Genomic DNA, 16080 nt, shown 5'->3' with positions numbered 1-16080 from the left:
TCAGCCACTTTTTTTTCCCGTGATTGTATCCATACATAGCAACATTCAGCTCTTTCGCCGATTTGTTGTTCAGAGCAATAGTGAAAATGAATACAGCCGAGAAAATGAAGTACTTAGATAAAACTGCTGTATCAAACACAAATCTCGCAGGATCTGCCAGAGGTAATGCTGGATCTCAAGATGTACTGTGATACAAAGCTTCATAACTATGATGAATAATTTTATTAAATGTACAGTATCTCATGGAGTCAGAAGTTTTTTGTATTAAATGGTGGTTTTAAAACAGCAAATCTGTAAGCAGTTTCGGAATATTTTTATGGTATTTACTTATTTCATTTACAGCTTATTTAAAAAATGACATTTTTTTTTCTAGTAACATTGTAATTTTAAGTAAATGTGAATACAATAAATAAACTTCTGGAAAACTGATAAATACGGAATTTATTAAAACTCAAGCAGGAGGAAGCCAATTGTTTCATTCAGACTGACAAGCAATCTGAACACAAGAGACACTTTTTTGCGTGAATACTCAAATATTTCTTATAATCATTATATTAATATTAATACAGCATTTACATACATATTTATATGAGATATGGTGACATTATACACAAAAAAACCGTTACAAAGGTTAAATGGTAACTTATAGTCCCTGAGAAACTTAGCTAGCTGATGCCTTCTCACCAAAGGGACTGGGTGTTCAATCTCAAGCAGATTCTTCGAGATTTATGTTGAAGAAAGGAGCAGTGAGACTGGGTTGCTCCATTCTCAACATGTCCTCTCAATAATGCTGAATATGAATAGCCTTAACAGCTCGATGTGTTATTAAAATAATGAATAAATAAACAAATAAATAAAATACGACTGTATATATGCGTTATATTTCATGGCTAGTGCTTTGGCTTTCATACCTAGACCAAGTTCCAAGTCACAGGAACTTGGATTCATAGGGGACAATGACAATGATGGAGCAGGCATTATCGGGACACTTCCGTTTTCCTGCTATTATTATATAATTTCTTCATAATTATCTCATTATCATCTAATCAACATCGTAGAAGAGAGCGAAATGTCATTACACTCCCATGATGCCTCGCCTACAAGGTTCACCAACTGGATGGACATGTGTCACATTACTTTTACATTTCTCCTTTTAGAAGAAATTAATTGTACGTCATAACAAACTGACTGAAGGATCAGCTTCATGTCCAAGCCAATAGCATGTATTTATTTTATTTTGTAAGCAGATTATTTGAATACAATGTCTCCATTTACAAGTCATATGGCATAGGTGCTACATGTGTCGGGGTTGTCTGCCCCAATAAATAAATCACAATGGGATGTGAATAGTAAGCAATATCTTTATCACCGGGAACCACTTCCCAATTCCTTACCCTATTGCGCTTCAGGGACAGTCAACTCACCACACACCGTAAAGGCAACTCTGGATAAGACTACGAAGGCAATGATACAACCTGCCAGCTGGCTGTCCCTGTGCCGCAAGGATAGTAATACAACCACTAACGGGGGAAGGAACACGTCTGCTGCCAACACTACACAACAGAAAACAAAGTGCACGTCTGGGCCACTGTTCAATCGATATGTCTGTATGTCCCGACATGGGCAGGCACTTCGTAGCCACACTTGTTCTTCAGCAGGCAGAAACAACAATCTAAATGTACCACCGAAGTAACAAAAATTCATTCGACTAGATGCACACTGGTGAGACTGGTAACTCTAGATGTACACAGGCGTCTCCTGCCCTGTCAGCAGACGGAACATGGATGTCGGCATTGTCTTCATGAGAATCTGAAAAGAAGACAAACAAGCACTTGATGCATTTTTCAACACTTGTCCTCCAATTTCTTTATAAGGCTGGTTTCCAAAAAAGATTTCTCCACTTCAATGCCCTATGTGTATTAAATTATCCCGACCAAATCAAGTCTGCATACACACTGTTCAAGTAAATTTCAAAGTGGTAAGTATGGTTCCTTCGATCTAAAAACAGTGTGGGGTAAATTATTTTATGCTCGACCATGCCAAAATGTAGTAATTATACACCTGGTAGTAGCCCTTTAATGGACCTCATTAAAGTACACCTATTCATTAAAGTTCAGGTGTTCCACCAATCAGAAAATACCATTGTAGCAATATGAAAGCGCAAGTATCGATTATTCTCGGATATGCAATCGAAAAATAACTAGCCGAGATTAGACAATATTAAACTCAGTCGAAAAAAACAACACACAAATTAACATCAATTCACCGTCATCTTCCAGCCTTTCACAAAGCACATTCCCGCAAATTCATTTCACCAATTGTCGGAAAAAATCAATATGGTCGAGCATAAAAAGTCGTATGAAATTTGACTATAATGGTAATTAAGACGCTCGTATGAAAATTATGAAACTCACTTGGGCTCGTTTCATAAACATACTCGCGTCTTAATTACTACCATTATAGGCTCGTTGCATAATGTACTAAAAGTTGACTGAAATTCCTATCTATTGAAGGACAGTTGGTGCGTAAAATCAATACAAATGGATGATACTGATTTCTTTAGAATGATTATATGGAATTGTGTTAACCAGGTTGCGGATTACCTGGGAAACCTTTCTGCAAACAAGGATGGAAGGAAAGAAAGAAAAAAAAATAAAATAATTTTCTCGAGTACAGTATTACAAAGACGTAAGTGCTCGCACTAAGGCAATGAAACATTTTGACGTGGACTTCAGTAGTTTTAAAGAAAAAATAATATAACCATAGCAGTGCTCTTTAAATGACATTTTTGAACGTTAATATGATTAGTTCTTTAACAGATGATTTGGACAGTGTTCAAAAGTGCCCCATACATGGAGCAAATACAGAGACATCATTTTATTTTTACTAACAGTTTTAATATTAACCTGGTCATACCTTTGGATTAATGATCGAGACCCGGAAACACTGTTTGCTACCTCCTTCCACGACTGGAGTTCGATGATACTGGCGTAAAATACAAACAGATCACTTTACTAAGTACAGGAGGGAAGAAAAGTAGTTCATCCATTTACGTAAAGTAGGAAATATCGCGATTGTGAGTGTGATAATTTTCATTAGGTTTTGTTTAATCAAAATACAGTACAGTATTAACAATAAGTGTTTTTACTCACGAAATGAGTTATCCATGCGAACGTATTCATTATGCAGTGTATATTATACTGTCTACAGCACATTAGCGTACAATATAGAGAATGAAGTTAAAATGAAAAATAATCATAATATGGATATTTAAACATATTTTTGAAAATGGTGCCCGTTCATTTCGATACAGGCTTCAGTTCTTTTGTGCCTATTATCGCACTATAGACTATTGCATCTAATTCCAATTGCCAGTTTCGTCCTTCGTACTAGTAACTCATGTTGAAATAATTCTGTACCTACTCTATAAAAGACTACCTTACGTACTGTAAATTCAATCTTCACTTCTGCCCGAGCCGCACAGATAAAATTACTGAGACAAGCTATCTACTGTCCGTCCAAGTGGTTATGTCGCAGGTTCGTAGAAAGGGGGGGGGGGAATCACGTTATAGTTAATTACTTAACGAGGCCCTTTTATTTAAGTTATTTTAAACAGTTGCATACTATTAAGTAGACGTCCAATTAATTCCTAACAGAAATTAATGTTTTCAGAAAAGAGCTAAAAAACCCAGCAACTAGTCTTTACAGTGGAGCGAGCAGAAGCAGGTGGGGGAAATCGGGATGCGATGTAGGCAAACGGACGACAGTACCTGTGCGAAAATATGATTCACTATTGGAAATTTTCGTCACTGGAAAACGCGAACATATTTCTGAAACGTACTATAATCACTAACTCAGTACTGCGGCCTTGGTTCTGTGTGGAGAACAGTTGGAACTTCGTTAGTAAAAGGGGTGGGAGTGAAGTACATTCAAAAACTCAGGTACAATAAAAGTTGAAGTAAAAATAAAATGATGTCCCTGTATAATTCTGAGGTGTTTATTAAGTAATGTCTTATATGAACAATGTAAAGCCACCGGTGTGGCTCAGTCGGTTAAGGCGCTTGCCTGCCAGTCTGAAGTTGCGCTCAGGCATGGGTTTGATCCCGCTTGGGCTAATTACCTGGTTGGGTTTTTTCCGAGGTTTTCCCCAACTGTAAGGTGAATCCCAGGTAATCTATGGCAAATCTTCGGCCTCATTTCGCCAAATACCATCTCGCTATCACCAATCTCATCGACGCTAAATAACCTAGTAGTTGATACAGCATCGTTAAATAACCAATTTAGAAAAAAAAACAATATAAATAGAAAAACTGTTCAAATGCGCCCCCTTCTTCCCTACTATAACTAGGGATCCATGAAATTCGAGATGTGATAATGTGAATAATTGTCATTTAGGCAATATTTTCCATCATGTCTTTATACTTCTTCTTCCCATAATCCCAAAAATGCACTTTTGAATCGCGAAATAACTCGAATTCGTATAATAACGTGAAAAAAAGAACATAATTCTTGTTTTTAAACGAATTTCAGCAATTTACTCGTATTTAACAATAATGTATTTTTAAGTAATAAAGGGTGCGGCAAAACATCCTCCCTAATTTAAAGTTTAAATAAAAAACGGATCAAAATAAGGAAACTTTATTAATATGAATGCTATCTTAACAGTGGGAATTTTTCATTGTTTTTTAATAATGTGTCTCTCAAGTGGTGTCCTTCACTATCAATGCATTGTTGAATGCAACTTCGGAAATTCTGAATCACTCTAACTGGCATTTCTTGAGGAATAAGACCAGTTTCTTCCTGTATTGCATTTCTTAGGTCTGGCAAAGTCCTCGGCTGATGTGTGAACACCTCAGCCTTAAGTGCCCCCATAGAAAAAAAATCGCAGGGTGCAAGGTCTGGTGATCGTGCTGGCCAGGGGACGTCGTCACGTGAAGAAATTAAGCGTCCGGGAAACATCTGAGCAGCGACAACGGAATTACCTCTTACCAGAAACGATACCACAGCGTAAGCACGTTCTTCACCTGTCCACAGCATAGTTGGAATTCGTTACAGATTACAATTTGCACTAATTGAATGTCAATTCCATGTATTCAATGTCCTATTCAATTCTTGTTGTTTTGCGCATGTCATTTGATATCGCTATGGCAATGCATGTAAACCTAAATTTCCCACTGTTTAGATACAGTTCATATTAATACAGTTTCCTTATTTTTATCCATCTGTTCTTTATTTAAATTTTAAATTGGGGAGCATGTTTTTCCGCACCCTTTATATGGCATGCATGGTCAGTGGAGTTGTCTGACAATCCTCCCAGCTTGGTTGTATGGATCCACTAAGCTTGGTTGTATGGATCCGCTAACCAATGACAGGTGTGGTCCTCCAAACAGTTTGGGGTTGTGTGTAGGTGATATAACTGCCATCTACATTAAAACAGTTATACTTTTTACTACATCACTCTCCTACATTGGAGACCAAGAGAGTTAATGGGTTTATTGCCAAGAACTCAGCCTGGTTAACAAAAATATATTTAAGTACCATATTTTCTTAATTCCAGTTTTTTCTTTTTTTGGCACATTTCGTTCGGCTTAATGACATATTGTTGTTTGGAACTGGTCTGGATCTTGGACTAGTGCCATCTCTCTATCCTTACTGATACACAACTACATATTCACCTCTCCAACAGACGTGGCAAGCAGATTCACAATTTTTTCATGGGGAACAGCCACGACACTTTGGTTGTTAATCTCTATTATACGGTGCCCAACTCGCACACCTCCTCTTTCTGCAATACCTCCACGTAGCAGGCTACAGATCTGGAAGGAAATACGTTAAAACTTAGCAAAGTCAGATTCAAGCAATGTAAGAATATGTACAATATAAACAGTCACTCACCACACCGTTCTGTACACTAAACCCAAGCTGGTACTTTGTGTCCGGACGCTTGATCTTCACTTCCACCACTGGAGCACATGGCACAACCGTCAGTTTCACAACAGTCTGAGTTTTGGTGTTCTGAAAAAATGTAACAAGTGATAAAACCAGTGTATAAAAGAATACCAAATTATGGAATGCTGAAAATAAATTATAAGGATAAATATTACACGAAGAAAGATTCTTGGCTTGTAAAACAAACATTTTATTATTTAAAAATGCAGGGTGTATCTAAATTGGTGTCAAATTTTTCGGGGACGTGTTCCTAACACCAAAACATTAGAAAAAGTTCATATGAACATTGGTCTCAAAATAATTTATTTCAGAGTTACAAGACAAAATTTAATGTTACAAAAATTGCTCGAAGTGGCTTCCTCCTGCTTCGACGTGTCCCCTAAACCTGCATTACATGCTCTGGTGTACTCTGTTGAAAATTCCTGGAGTGTTTCGTATTTCATGAACTCCAGTTTGCATATGCTCTCAGAATATCAACATTAAGTACAGGAGTCGCATAAACCAGACGAAGAAATCCATTGGATTCAAATCAGGCGATCGAGCAGGCCATGCAATGAATCCCCTTCGACCAATACATCTTTGGGGAAATGGATCATTAAAAAATTACGAACTATCAGACTGAAATGAGCTGAAGCAGCATCATGTTAAAACACATTCGTTGGACGACATCCAGAAGCACATCATCAATTAAATGATGCAAATCATTTTGTTCTGTTCACTCACAGAATACATTTTCTTCTGATTTCTTGGCTCTACAAAATACAAACAAACAAAAAATCATCAAACAATCAGCGGTTAATGAAGGGACAAGTCCTTTAATAACTCCCTAACGAATGGTTTTCAGACCCATGTTCTTATTAACTTTTTTAATTGTTTTTAGGTTAGGAACATGTCCTCGAAATATCTGACACCAATTTAGATACATCCTGTATTTCTGTAGAAATACAACAATACATTTTTTTACGATTTTTTCGATGTATCATAAATTAAGATTCGCTGTTCTAATGTTTACTGCATTGCCACGAACTAAACCGAACTGCAGGGACTGGAAGTCAGCTGTATACTAATGCTTTAACCTTGGCATCTTTTCAGCCTGTGTTATCTGTATATACTAGGCAACATAAAACCTTGTCACACTCGATCCAATATTTCCTCAGTAGTCAACCTTAACAGTAAAAGACGAAAGGAATTTACCTGAGTAAAACCTGTTCTCTGTCAAATGCTCTGTTTGAGTGCTAAATGTTTAAGATTTGCAAAAGTTAAATGGTGGGGGGAGGGCAGGCACAACATTTTTTTCGGGCCCATGGGCATAGCGCTACAAAAATACATGGCTGCCTTTCTTATCATTCTGTCTGTCTATGACCCTTGCTTAAACCTTAACTGAACTGCTGCTGCTGATGATGATGATGATGATGTGACGGTACTGACTAAGCTTTTGAATCACCCTATGTATTTGTTACAGTGAATCAAAAGTGTTGTGGTGAGTTATTTACATAGGAATTTACCATTTATTAAAAAAAACCTGAGCTTCAATCACGTTAATGACGCATTTTTAATACAAGTGTTTTAGAGATGTTAGATATTGTTGACGAAGCTCCACTTCATCCAGCCACTGTAACATACCTTGATGTAGTTCTGACATGTAGACAATGGCAGACCCACAAGACTGACACCATTGATTGCAATTATCTGATCGCCAATGTTGAGCTGCCCACAACGAGCTGCTGCCCCCGATGGAGCAAGGTTGGCAATCACCACAGTTGGCAGCATCGATCCCCAACCCGACTCCACAATCACAACACCCAGAATCTCACCCTTTGCTTTGGGCACAACCACCTATAACAACATGTCAGTTGCATGGAGTAATTAACGAAGGAACGTGACAGTGCAAAGATATAGTGCACACAATTCAACTACACTTCAGTCAATTAGGTGACAGTGAGTTACCTGTACCACAAAGAACAGGACGAAATCTGTCGTAAACATACTGACTTTGAACTAGTCTTCTACAGTTAGTTCAGATTATTATTCCATTGCTCTGTTACCACAGTATTGATACTTTATCAACTGTGAACATACAGTGCATTTATTTTGCTTGGGCTCGCTACTATATGGAATAAAGAGGTGGCAGCTATATAAGCACAAGCCAGGTAGGCAGGCAGTGATACAGTGACATGAAGCATGAGTCAGTTGTTTTGAGAGACGTGTGCAATGCGGTTTAAGTTCTTTGTTTGTGTTTACTGTTTGCGACAGGATCCAAAGATTTCTGTTGAACAAAGAATTTCTATAAAATTTGTTGTAACTTTCTAAAAAACGAATCAGTGTTAAGAGAATTTCAGGAATGATTTCCTGGAGTTGTCTACCTAATATGAAAACAATTCATAAAATAATGAACGAATTCAAAACTACAGGATCAATATTGGACAGAAATCAAATCCAAAACGTCATAAAACAACATACAAGAAGAAATACCCAACATTTCTGAAGCAGAGCTGCAACGTGTGAATCAAAATGTGTTCAGATGCTACAATGCCTATCTCACAGCAAATGCACAACACGTTTAACATCGTCTTTTAGAAGGTAAGCATTTTTTACAATTTCAAATTGCAAAAAAACGGTCTGTTCTATAGTTTATCTCTCGTGTTCTTGACTCGTCACTGACTGCTCTGCAGATCGCATGTGGGCATCTGTGCTGTTCAGTGCCGTATATACTGAGCTTCCACGACCTGGCCCTAGGAAATTAAATGCACTGTAGTACAGTTTAAAAAAGTGGAAATAGGGATATAAAATGATATTACATGCACCTGCACAGTGTAGAAAAAAATATGTTGAAATATTTGTCACAAAATTATATCAGTAATAGCTAAAGAATATATAATATGTAAATTACAAAAAGTCTCTAAATTTAAATATTTAGAAGTCAATATTATCGGCAAAGACTCATAAAATATGAAGCTTATTAATCTATGAAATCAATTTAAGTGTCAGAGTACTAAAATGACATCTGACACAAGAAATTTTTGAAGGAAGAAAAAAAGAAAGAAAAACAGAAAAAGGAAAGTAAAGAGGAAGGAAAGAACTTTCACTTACACAAGTATTGTAAGATTTATTTTCGCCTGTGCTTAGAAAGACAAGTAATGCTGACAAAACTAAATAAATTATGGTGACATGTGCATAACAACATTTGAACGAATTGTAGACAAAAGATATGCTAAGAGCATGGAATAATGACATCAGACAAGCATACAATAAATAAGTGGACTCTGGAGAAAAAAGGCAGTGGAATGAGCACATATGTATGATACCAAAGGATCATTCTATGAAGTCCACATCTCTGGAGTAATGGTCAGCACATCTGGCCACGAAACCAGGTGGCCCGGGTTCGAATCCCGGTTGGGGAAAATTACCTGGTTGAGGTTTTTTCCGGGGTTTTCCCTCAACTCAATACGAGCAAATGCTGGGTAACTTTTGGTGCTGGACCCCAGACTCATTTCACTGGCATTATTACCTTCATTTCATTCAGATACCAAATAACCTAGATGTTGATACAGCATCGTAAAATAACTCAATTAAATAAATAAAATAAATCATTCTATGAAAAATGGAGAAGAGAAAACAAATGTGAAACAGCTGTCAGAACAAAAGGTGGAAAAATTTTGCAGAGTCAGAATACAACATATGGACATACTCCAAACAACTTTTTCCAATACTAGTTTTATTTTTAGAGCAAACTGTCACTATACCATGTCATTTTGATAACCATTGCAGTTTTATGTAGCAAATTAACGACAATAATAGAAGCTCTACCGGTAATTCTGAAAATAGAAGTAAATGAATTCTGCAAAGAAATGAAAGAAAATGGTTTGTAGATTAACATAAGTAAGAATATTATTTGTCCCACATTATAGCAGTGTGGTCTAAGACGTCATACCTTAGATTAGTGATACGGAATGAATGCTGATTTCTAGTCTGGCTCTTCATGGAGAAAAATTTTTTCATGAAATTTCTGCAGTGTATGGGACCAGTGTCCACCTAGGATCATAATGAATTTGGGGTATTACAGCTATATAGGCTGGAGAGAACACACCTAACTACACGTTACCCCTGTACTAAGTGCATGATCATTCACCTCAGCTGAGGCATGTGGATGTAAAGACAACAGATAGCTGATTGTCTCTGGCTCTCCATGGACTGCTCTGCCACGGATTTAATTTAATTTAGTTCAAGACTATTATTATGAAGATGGGTACAAGTAATATCTTTGTGGCAAGATGGAGTTAATATCCAACCAAACTGAATTTTTTAATCCAAATGAAGATATGTAAATAAACTTAAAGAATCTATAAAAAGTAATAATCCAAAGAAGTTACCTCATCTCAATTTTAACAGATATAGCAAAAAGAGATTTAAGCAGAGTGCAAGCAACAGAAATGATATATCTGTTGAATATAGACCGAGAGTAAATAATGAATTGCATCCAACCTCTTTCTGCATTTCTTTCTTGGCAAACATTTGAAGCTCATCACCAAAGATCTCCTGTGAATTGAGAACTTCTTGGTAATCCATCTCCTTCACAAAGCTGTGATCTTCAATGCCATTTGCTTTGAGGAACTCCATGTAAGCTACCTGGAACGCCTGTCCTATAGACTGTGCAATGAACTGGGCCTGAAAGGAAACCATGTAACTCAATTCGGTACCCTGTACATCAGAGTTAACTCAATTCAGTGTCCTGGACATCAGAGTTAAGAATCGCAGAGACAGTATTACAGTCACTCACCTCCTCACTTTCAAATACATGACAGATCATCTTTGGTGTACGGTTTATTTTGGGAGCCTCCTCCACATCATGGGGTACAAACCTCCTACGTGCCATCAGAACTACCAAGTCTCCTATGTCTGCTATATATGATATCGTGCGTAATGCATGATCCATCATAATCTCCTGCAACACATAAGATGTACAAGCAATTAAGATAATTACAAGTTTTGAAGCATTACTTAAAATATTTGTACTGTCCAACATAAGATAGCCAATGTCAATATAGTATTCTACAAAGAAGTATAATTTTAAAAGCCATCTTTCTAAATAAGAATGACCTATAAATAGTACTCAAAACAAATAAGCAGTGCTTTCTTTCTGACAGAACGTGCTGGAATGCTGTTCTGGAATCTTTTGACGTGAATACGTTTATATAGGTTGTTCGCAACTTAATGCCCGACAATGCAGGAGCATATTCCTTGATTCATTCTACAGCGATATTACCTAACATGTCCTAATCAACAGTCTAATAATTTCCGAGTTACAAGAACTTATAAGTTGGAACTTTGGACAACATTTTTGTAAGTAGTAAATGTGTCATTAAGGAAATAAAAGCAGAAGACATTGAGAAGTAATCTGTTCTTTTATTACACGTATAAACCCTACACAGATCTGCTTACTTGGACGTGAAAATATCATTACAAACTTAACCAACACAGTCAGATCTTCATAAGGTTCCATCAATTTGTTGCATTACAAGAGACAAAAACAAAAATACAAAATTGCATTATACTGTACCAAACAGGTGAATCTGTGCACTGTTATTGTAGGTGGGGATCGAAATGCGTTCCTTGAGCATCCCTACACCAGACAGTTCTACATAATAGTGAATGTGTGGCGTTCGCAATAGTGGCGGGATGATGTCTGATGTGGTCTGCAGCACCATTGATGCTGATTAGTTGTGGATGGGCTATCGGCCAGTTACAGAGGAGGATCTCCGGGTTCTAGGTTCTGCACAAAATTATCATGATATCTCGTAGTATGTGCCAAACTGTGGAATTACTAACTCCAAGGCTGCAGCAATTCGTCGTGTACTTATCTGTGGAGTTTCATTTATGATGTCAATAACTGCAGGCCTTAGGTCTTCAATTCGGTCTGGCCGCACTTCTTCGTGTTGTACATGTAGGCTTGGGACATTTCCACGTTCAGCTAAATGGCGATATGTACGTGTAAATACTCCTGGATCTGGCTGTCTACGATCTGGAAACCGTATCCGGTATTCCCGCAACATTACCGTCGCACAATCCATAAATGAACACCATATCAGCGTATTCTTGATGAGAATACACGAACGGTATTTTCACGATCACCGGGCACTGATAGCCCTGCACGACAAACTGCACTGCGAGCTGTTTACATGCGCACTACTGTCTCTAGTGGACGTTTTGCGATCGCTGCCTCACATAGTCTGATGTTCATAGTGCTTGGTGCCGCAAGAAGAGCTGGATATTCGCAAGCCATTAACTTCTTAATGCTTCAATTTAGTATAGGGGTATGCTAGGTTATACCGCCGTAGAATGAATCAAGGAATACACTCCTGCATTGTCGGGCATTAAGTTGCAAACACCCTATATAAGTTCGGTCTCGTACTAGGGTGCCATCCCAGAAAGTCAGTCGACACATTATCAGGCCAGTTTTGTCGTGCCTATAATTTCTAAACTACACGACTTATTTCAATGAAGCAAACGGGGATCAACAGACGAAGGATAAATGTATCCAACATGACTTTGAGTTGGAGCAGCTAGCGATATGCGGGAGGAGAGAAGTTGATGAACGAATTGACAGATCGCATGGCAGTCGAGGCAGTGTAACTCGAGAATGTGAAGCAATAGAAAGTTTGCAGGGGTGTAAAATGATTCGTAATGAACCGGGCTACAGTCTCAATTATTGAGCAACAATAAACAGTCGACAAGTTAAATTGTAAAAATTCATGTTGAGGCATATGCAGAGCAAATGGAATCAGACGTATAAGCAATGGGTAGCAAACAATAGAGCACAATGTTTATTCTCAGTGCATATGACAGTTAATCCCAGAAGTTCCAGCACAGCAAAGATATACCGGTATCAAGTTTTCAGAGTATCTGAAAAGAAGAGATGTTGTCACTGCTGACGTTAATCTTAACAGCAATCCTATCAGTGACGTATTCACACAAAAAACTTGCAGCTGTATCTTTGATGCAGCCTACCTACATTTTCTTGTTATATTTTCCATCAGAGAACCGAGAAATATTCGAATTTCGTGCTGCCAATATATTGTGAGATTTCTCATTACTCAGCTTTAATGATTCCTGCTAGTTAACACCGTGAGGAACAGGCTTCTAATTAGAATTGTTGGACCTCCTTTGATCAACTTGAACCCTGACAACTGTGTTAAATCTTGGTTGTTAAAAGTCCTTCATGCTGCAACAGACATCACAAGGAAAGAGTGTAACATAACAGATAAAAATAATGAAGAAATGATTCTGCTTTGGATAGTCTAATATTTTGGGTACCAGTAAGTAGTTTGGTAAATGCCTCTGTTGCAAACCAATTTATCACTTTGTTAACCCAAATTGAGTCAATTTATATTAACAGGGATTTAATTTTTATTTCTTCTGGAAGTTTCATTAAAATGTGAAAATAAATAAGGGTTATTTATGTTGTTAAAATGATTTTTATTTAACACCGTTTAGACATTGAACTGCCAGTGCACTAGACAGTAATCATCTCCCTGTTCGCTCCAATAAATGTTACACATAATTCCACCACCTTTTCCTCTATAAGAAAAGTACTGCAAATAAGTAACAAAGCTTCATGAACTACATATTAGACATGTACCTTAAGGTCAGTGTTGAGCACCATGATCTTCTCTGTTGAAATGAAGAGATCCACTTCCGTGCTAGGTTGTGTTTCTCCTTCTGGTGCCTGTATCAACAGAACAAATCCTGTTAATTTACACTGGGAAAAACTTAATTTCTGAAGACCGAGGGTACCTACAAAATAGTGTGCATATAAATGATTAAAGTTTGTTTGATAACACAATGCCAATATTACAGATACAGTAACTTTTGAATTAATAAGTCCAACAGAGTTTCTTGAAAACAGCTTAGCAGGTTCTCATACAAAATATGTCATTACAAATATTTCTGTATCAATGATAAATTTGTATTTATAATTATTATAGTAGGAAAGGACGGATTCTGCAACTGTGATGAGTGTAAGATTTAGTTAGTTTCCAATGGCTGGATCTTGACTTATTGTCATCTTCCGTCTTGCTTCCCAGTAGAGACTTATTTGGTCCTTTGATTTCTGTTTAATTCTGTGCATGTTAGGAGGTGAGTGGCATCCATCGTGGAATTTGCAGAGTCGGCAGCTTTCAGAATTTACTATGTTGATGTGGTGCGGGTGGTATGACAGGCAGTCATGTTCCATGTAGAATCTAAATTTTGCTGTTGCTTCTTTTCTTAGTAGGGAGTGATAGTCCATTCATCTCTGTCGATATTGATCCACTTCTTTTCATGATAAATTTCTTTTGTTTTTGTGGTGTATTTATTATTTGGTTTAGGCTATGCTGTGCTGTTTTTCTCGGTTGTTCAAAAAGATTAATTAATTTGATTCTTTTATAAACATTAAAGAAAAAGGTGTAAACAATGACACAACAGTTGTTCTTCATTCTCGGATGATTTATTGTGAGAAAAAAAATAAGAGAAAATATAGAAGCATAAAATAAGTGGGACAGGGGATTTAGAGAATCCCTATAATTGTGTGAAACATTTATGTTATCAGTTGGGTGTTATTATATTAGATTTTTAAGGAATTGCTTCTTATTTATAAGGATTATGAATATGCTGAAAATGAAATAAATTTAATTAAATTTATGTTTTTTTCATTGTTTGGTACACTCTTTTAACACTTGTATAATCACTGATTAACAATGACTTCTTTACAGTGTTAATATTATAAAAATACCTGGCTGACTAGTTTCGAAGTCGTGTCTCTCATTGTCTGAAATGACAAAATATTCAAGAATATAAATGTTCAGAAAGTAACTGTGCACTTCCACTGTGAATTTATAATAGACGTTAAAAGTGATGTTCACGAGTATCAAATTTTATTTTATTTTCAAGCACTTTCACAGTACTTGATGTGAAATACCCCCTGCCTTAGTACCGAGCTTGCAATTCAGAAATTGTGTGTGTGATGCCAATACACTGCACATTTTACTGCTCCTCATAGATAAAAGTCTAGTGGACTTCTATTAACTTTACTTAAATTAATACACTTAAAGCAATAACAAATTTTAAACTAATATCCTTCAAAGTTATAAATAAAGATTAAATTTCTTTGGTCTCGGGAGCGTGGGAGCCATAGATTTTTTTAGAGATGATGTACTCTCCAAAAATACATTATGCATTGTCACAAGACTGATATATGTCTGCTGCGCTAAATTGCGTAATAATTTTGATGGAATTTATTGATTAAGTGCACAAATTGCATTACGATGTAGAATTGGTGTTTCTGAAAATTTGTCACAAAATTTCTATTGCACTAATTCTGTATACCCCTTCCCAAAATAGGTACATTTTCTAACAGAAAAACATGTTCTTCTCAGGAAAGAACCATGCCATTTACTCAATAAAATGCAGCAACTTTGACAATTATTGTTGAAATGTAGAGTTATCAACTGATAAAACTGAAAACAATCCATATAAATTTTATTCAGGAATCAATACGCTCTTGGATTTTTTTTACCAATGATGGGTATTTGATTGTTCATCATTCACCCATATGAAGTCAGTTGTGTAGACCAATTTAATTGCTGCCCAGATTGCGTCATAGGAGACTGGTCTATGCTATACCTGCAATGAGATGAAATGATGATGGAGATTTGTTGAGATGCCATATGGGAACCGGAGCTCCCAGAGAAAACCTGTGTTACCTGGACCATAGGATTATAATCCAGCGCTCTAGTCACTAGACTATCATGGCAGATAAGGCTTTGCGATTGCAGCAACTGCTAAAAAAAGTTTCTGAGGCTGAGTCATACAAGTGCACAGTGACTTTCCGAACACTGTATTATGATTCAATTTTTAATTAAGACATTTTTACATTTACTTATTTTCTGTGTAATGTTTCCTAACTTACCAGAGCCTGCATGTAGCAGCAGATCCATTGACAGAGCAGCATAGGAATAAAACACATCATCATTATTAACACTGCACTGATCTAACATCAATCAAAGTACTTTAAAAAAATAGTAGTATACATATTTTTGTGTAGCAATTTTTTATTAGTCACAGTCCTTTACGAACCTCAACATTCTGCTAGAGTCA

The 16080-nt window shown here is 36.8% G+C and overlaps 1 protein-coding gene across 11 annotated transcripts in view; it reads right to left on the bottom strand.

Moving 5' to 3' along the window:
- Positions 1-423: 423 nt before the first annotated feature.
- The window catches only part of LOC138692901 (uncharacterized), a 163226-nt gene continuing 147569 nt past the window's right edge, over positions 424-16080 (bottom strand). For all 11 annotated transcript variants that reach the window (XM_069816225.1, XM_069816230.1, XM_069816229.1 and 8 more), the window contains 7 exons: positions 13586-13672; positions 10727-10891; positions 10432-10614; positions 7573-7785; positions 5896-6015; positions 5676-5816; positions 424-1809 (listed from right to left, as the gene is read on the bottom strand). In XM_069816225.1, coding sequence (XP_069672326.1) covers positions 1738-1809; positions 5676-5816; positions 5896-6015; positions 7573-7785; positions 10432-10614; positions 10727-10891; positions 13586-13672 — 981 coding nt within the window. In that variant the 3' untranslated portion in view covers positions 424-1737. The remainder of the gene's footprint in view (positions 1810-5675; positions 5817-5895; positions 6016-7572; positions 7786-10431; positions 10615-10726; positions 10892-13585; positions 13673-16080) is intronic.

This window comes from Periplaneta americana, chromosome 17, assembly GCF_040183065.1.
Source record: "Periplaneta americana isolate PAMFEO1 chromosome 17, P.americana_PAMFEO1_priV1, whole genome shotgun sequence".
NCBI lineage: Eukaryota > Metazoa > Arthropoda > Insecta > Blattodea > Blattidae > Periplaneta > Periplaneta americana.
Note: the sequence above shows the minus strand (reverse complement) of the source record. Positions and strands in the feature narration are given on the sequence as shown.